The following is a 6,000-nucleotide window of genomic DNA, read 5'->3' on the forward strand; positions in this document are numbered from 1 at the left end:
GGGATTGGAGGAGAAACGAAAGAAAAGTAAACACACACACACACAGCACACACAGCACACACACACACAGGCGGGCGGGCGCGCACAAAACTTACCTTGCATGCTTTTACTCGCCGTCGCGCGTGCGGGATGCTGGACAAAGACGACCAGGCAGAACGCCACTAATCCAACACTGGCGCGGATCGCTGCGTGCACGTACATGATATGTCTGTCTGTCTGTCTGCGCTTCAAACTAACCTGGACTTATACTGTACTCTTTACTGTCTGTCTGTCTGTGACACGGTCCTTGTGTGTCAGTATTTAAAGCCAGTGATCAGCAGCATTGAGGTCTGCAGCTCGCGTGCAGCTTTCAACCCGACAGACAGCGTGTGTGTGAGTGAGTGAGTGTGAGTGAAAGAGAGAGGGAGTGTGTGTGTGTGTGTGTGTGTGTGTGTGTGTAGTCAAGTGTGTGTGTTTGAGAGAGATTGAGAGAGAGAAAGAGAGACACAGAGAGAGATAGACAGAGAGAGAGGGGGGAGAGAGATACTGAGTGTGTGAGTGCAGCAAGAAGAAGCGAGCGAGAGGAGCGGAGCACTGACTGTGTGTGATCATGTTCCCTCTGCACACAGCAATGTCAATTTAAACTGGGTGTGAGAGAGAGAGAGAGAGAGAGAGAGAGAGAGAGAGAGAGAGAGAGGTTGTCAGATGGGTAGAAAGGGGAGGTTCTCAGTGCGCCGGTAGGTCGAAGAAAGAGGAGAGGAGAGGAGGGGAGAGGAGAGGAGAGGAGAGGAGAGGAGAGGAGAGGAGAGGAGAGGAGAGGAGAGGGGAGGGGAGGGGAGGGGAGGGGAGGGGAGAGAAGAGGGAAGAGGAGAGAAGAGGAGACAGGAGACAGGAGAGGAGAGGAGAGGAGAGGAGAGAGGACAGGAGAGGAGAGGAGAGGAGAGGAGAGGAGAGGGGAGGGGAGAGGAGAGGAGAGGAGAGGAGAGGGGAGGGGAGGGGAGGGGAGGGGAGATCAAGGAGTGGAATCGAATCCTGTCTCAACTCCTCAGTCTCAGTGTAGTATTATTCTATTTATTCAGGAATTTTACAATCAGATGCTGCCGTGTGTGTGTGTGTGTGGGGGGGGGGGGGGGGGGAGAGCTCTCTCTCTCAAGTCTCAACCACGTGTGAAGTGAATCAATCAATGAATCCATGCCACCTGCACGCACGCACACACACGTTTGTATTAGCCATATGCTATACTGGGCGCAGTGATTACTGAGGTGTAGCCTACCATTAAGCTGATTAGCGACACCTGGCCTGTATACATGGCACTGTAGCCTAGGCCAGGTGTTTGAGCTCATCATCAGTGCTGAGGTGTAAAGACGGCTATGACATGCAAAACAGGGAGTAATCTGGCTATCTGATTAGCTAATATTGTGATGGTGTCACTATATGGGAATGTCTGACCCTTGTGTCTACTGTATGTCGCTCGCATTAGATCCTTGCACTGAACCACTAACCAGGAAGTGACTTTACATGACAATGCCTTTTATTTCTAAATCTTATTTATTGAAATTATGAGAATCACTATCGCTATTTAGTGCCGGGTGTCCCGGGCGTGTGTATTTGTGTATGCCTGGATTCTGCCCTGGGAGACAAGGGGAAATTACCGGGAGAAATGCGGGGGTGGCACAGTCACAAACTTGATTATATCCCCCACACAATCTTTATTAATTATTGGTCGTGTGAAGTATTATTATTTTTTAATCAAAATGATAGAAATGGCTGGTCATTCAGCACACTGGGTCTCCGAGCCTATCCAAGGATCCATCCATCTTCAACCGCTTATCCGTAGTCGGGTTGCGGAGCAACAGCTCCAGTCAAATGTTTGACTGGAGGCTACATACGTACTAGAGGTGTAAGCAGGGACGTAGCTGGGACTTATATTTAGTGCTGCCCCCCCTCCCGACGAGAGCGCTGCATTTCCTCATTCAGAGGAAGAAATGTGTTATTTTGAGGGTCGGCTTGGCAATCTTTCGCACATTTTGTTGCCCCCCGCTCGGCGTGTTGCCCTACTCGCAGTGCATATTGCGCGTATAGGTAGCGACGGCACTGGGTGTAACGATACACATAACTGCATCGATGTATCAATTTTCATTTCAACAATCGACATATCGCATCGTTTGACTTTGCAAATAATCTATATCAAAAGTTTTGCAATGCAAATAATTGTCAGGCATGTAATACAGTGAGCCGTCTCTGCTAGCGTCATTTCCATCCACCAGCTGTTTAAAAACCTGGAAGAGACGCCTGGTCTAGGCGTTTTGTTTACCATTTCCTACAGTACAGCTGCAGTCTACTAGGGAAGAACTGACCATTTCCTACAGTACACACCCACAACACCAGAGGGAGTGCAACAAACCATGTACAACCCAGATTCGGCACAAACAAGGGACTAAATTATTTTCGCTCCTATGCCACAAAATGTGGAACGCCCTACCAACAGTCATTAAGACATGTGAATCCCTTGACTCCTTCAAAACCGCTCTCAAAGGGCACCTACGGACGGCTGCAATTCGAAACTGGCCCCCGTAAAATCTGAAACCCCCCGCCGCCACCCCCCCCCCCCCCACCCCTTTTTCCCCTCACTGTATATGTTTCTTTTCCCTTTTTACCTCCTTTATGATGAAATCCTGTTCTGTTCTTTAACTATATAGAAGTGTCTATTTATACGTCTCTAAATGTTTTGATGAATTGAACATGGTGGACCCTGTTGTAAACAAGTGTAATGCTTAATTGGGTCGTCCACTCACAGTTAACAGTCTTTTTATTGAGTTTGTGCTTGAAATGTACTGTAAATCTGCAAACTGTTAATAAATATTTCAATCAATCAATCAGTACACCTGCAGCCTACTAGGGAAAAACGGACCATTTCCTACAGTACAGCTGCAGCCTACTAGGGAAGAACTGACCATTTCCTACAGTACAGCTGCAGCCTACTAGGGAAGAACTGACCATAATATTGAATGAAGCAGTAGAATGGCACCGCCCTGGAGGAGGGCGAAGAATGGGGCCAAGTCAACTAATAATGTGAATTCTTGTGGGGACATTTTGGTCCACACACATGCACGCACGCACGCACACACGCACGCATGCATGCACGCACACACACACACACACACAAGCATAAATTCATTCACAATTGATTGAATGATCATTAAACAGTCTAAATACTGCTAAGTATGCTCTGCAGTTTGCACCATTTTGATCAATTGTTCAGATTACGTTGAGAATATTCATGTGATGATCACTAATGGGAAATGTTATTTAGTTCATCAGAATCTGCATCTGCTGATCAATTATTTTGTGGATGTTACAGAAATCTGAAAGAAATGAAGAACTCAACACTCTCTCTCATGTTGATGTATCTTGTTTCGTTACTGTCGGGCTCTTAATTATCTCCACAATGAAACAATCCGTTTTTTTCTTCGTGAATTAACTTGATCATCTTAGTACAGCGTCATGCAAAAGCATCAAAAGTAGCATAACTAGGCCTGGGCCGTGGCTCAGCGGTCCAGGCACCTTGGCTGGTAATCCAGTCTGGCAGTGTGCCGCGGGTTCGACTCCCGATCCTGACAGCCTTTACTGCATGTCATCCCCCCATCTCTCTCTCCCCATTTCCTGTCAGCCTACTGTCTGTCCCTCCATAAATCATAAAATAAAGGCGAAAGCCACAAAAAAAACATTAAAAAAGTAGCATATCTACAAGCTCGAAACACAACGCGAAGTAGCACGTTGCAAGCTTGTAGATGCGCTACCCATGATGTTTTTTTTTAATTTGAAAAGTAATAGATTATGTTTGTCTATTCAGATTTCAGCATGATCACAGTTGTTTAAAAAGATATACGGTGCCATTAAAACACTGAATTATTATTTTGCATATTATAATAATATTCTCCCTTCTGGCTCCAAAACTATGGAATGAATTGCAGACTCCCAATCTTCCACCGTAGTTTGAAAACAACTCACCCCGACGACTTTACAGGCCAAACGTATATACTACTGCTAGACGGATGTTAGGTTCTTATAGCTTACGATCCTTGATGAGATGACTATTTCTATGTAAGTAAATTGTAATGGATGGAGTGCACTGTGTTCCAGTGGTGTGCTCCACCGTGGAGGGCACTGTGTTCCAGTGGTGTGCTCCACCGTGGAGGGCACTGTGTTCCAGTGGTGTGCTCCACCGTGGAGGGCACTGTGTTCCGGTGGTGTGCTCCACCGTGGAGGGCACTGTGTTCCAGTGGTGTGCTCCACCGTGGAGGGCACTGTGTTCCAGTGGTGTGCTCCACCGTGGAGGGCACTGTGTTCCAGTGGTGTGCTCCACCGTGGAGGGCACTGTGGTGTGCTCCACCGTGGAGGGCACTGTGTTCCAGTGGTGTGCTCCACCGTGGAGGGTACTGTGTTAATCAGTGCACAGCAACAATATTGAAAAATGAAAATACATAACGAGCTTTGTATGCCTGTGAAAATCACTTCAAAATGGGATGTAACTTAATGGCAACTTTAAGCCCTGTGTTTTTCTCTGTTTGTTTTGACGTACTTAAATAAACAATGTTTCTGCATGTTAACATCACCGGTCCACACTACTCCAGTGGCTGATAAACTGCTGCTATAGATTGAAATGATGAGTAAAACCAAACAGAAAAGTATTGTTTTGTTATGTAAACACATATATGCCTTTAAAATACTGATGAAAAACATCCTTAATATGGGATCCTTTAGGTCTGTAGGAACCCTCTGCAATTTCACCTGCGTGACTAAATTATGATAATTCCTAAATTATGCCAATTTGAATGCTCTCTGTGGCTTTGCAAAAAGTCCGATCATTACTATGAATCCTGAGCAGATGGCATTGGCCACCTGGACATAAAGCTGATTACATCATCTCGACAACTCCATGTATGATTGAAGATCTCTAAAGCCCACCCATCTGGTCCAGAGACTGTTGCCTCTGTGTGGACCTGCAGGCTAGACGCACAGCCTGCAGGCCTACAGACCTGAAGGCTAGACGCACAGCCTGCAGGCCTACAGACCTGAAGGCTAGACGCACAGCCTGCAGGCCTACAGACAGCACAGCCTGCAGGCCTACAGACAGCAGTCTGCAGGCCTACAGACAGCACAGCCTGCAGGCCTACAGACAGCAGTCTGCAGGCCTACAGACAGCACAGCCTGCAGGCCTACAGACCTGAAGGCTAGACGCACAGCCTGCAGGCCTACAGACAGCACAGCCTGCAGGCCTACAGACAGCAGTCTGCAGGCCTACAGACCTGAAGGCTAGACGCACAGCCTGCAGGCCTACAGACAGCACAGCCTGCAGGCCTACAGACAGCACAGCCTGCAGGCCTACAGACAGCACAGCCTGCAGGCCTACAGACAGCAGTCTGCAGGCCTACAGACCTGAAGGCTAGACGCACAGCCTGCAGGCCTACAGACAGCACAGCCTGCAGGCCTACAGACAGCACAGCCTGCAGGCCTACAGACAGCACAGCCTGCAGACCTACAGACAGCACAGCCTGCAGGCCTACAGACAGCACAGCCTGCAGGCCTACAGACAGCACAGCCTGCAGGCCTACAGACAGCACAGCCTGCAGGCCTACAGACAGCACAGCCTGCAGGCCTACAGACAGCACAGCCTGCAGGCCTACAGACAGCACAGCCTGCAGGCCTACAGACGTGCAGGCTAGACGCACAGCCTTTGCGCAAAATGTATGTCCTTTTCAGTTCAAGGAAGAACAATTTGTAACAATCTACCCAGTACTAATTAAGTAACGTATTATGTGCTCTTTTTGTAATGTTGCTTGTTTTCTGTAGGGGGGGGGGGGGGGGGGAGTTCTCTTGGAAAAACACCACTCTTATGTACACCACAAATAAGAGTAAACGCTTACATAAACAGATACAATGCTGGAGAGAGTGTGGAGAGGTAAATGTGGATCATTCACATGTTTTATTTTCCTCTGGTGGAGCAACAGCTCCACCAGA

The 6,000-nt window shown here is 47.9% G+C and overlaps 1 protein-coding gene across 3 annotated transcripts in view; it reads right to left on the reverse strand.

Moving 5' to 3' along the window:
* scube3 (signal peptide, CUB domain, EGF-like 3) overlaps nt 1-427 on the reverse strand; it is a 252,461-nt gene extending 252,034 nt beyond the window's left edge. For all 3 annotated transcript variants that reach the window (XM_083769221.1, XM_083769219.1, XM_083769220.1), the window contains exon 1: nt 96-427. In XM_083769221.1, coding sequence (XP_083625347.1) covers nt 96-201 — 106 coding nt within the window. In that variant the 5' untranslated portion in view covers nt 202-427. The remainder of the gene's footprint in view (nt 1-95) is intronic.
* Between the last annotated feature and the right edge of the window lie 5,573 nt (nt 428-6,000).

Source organism: Protomyctophum parallelum (assembly GCF_964188405.1).
Source record: "Protomyctophum parallelum genome assembly, chromosome: 7".
Lineage (NCBI taxonomy): Eukaryota > Metazoa > Chordata > Actinopteri > Myctophiformes > Myctophidae > Protomyctophum > Protomyctophum parallelum.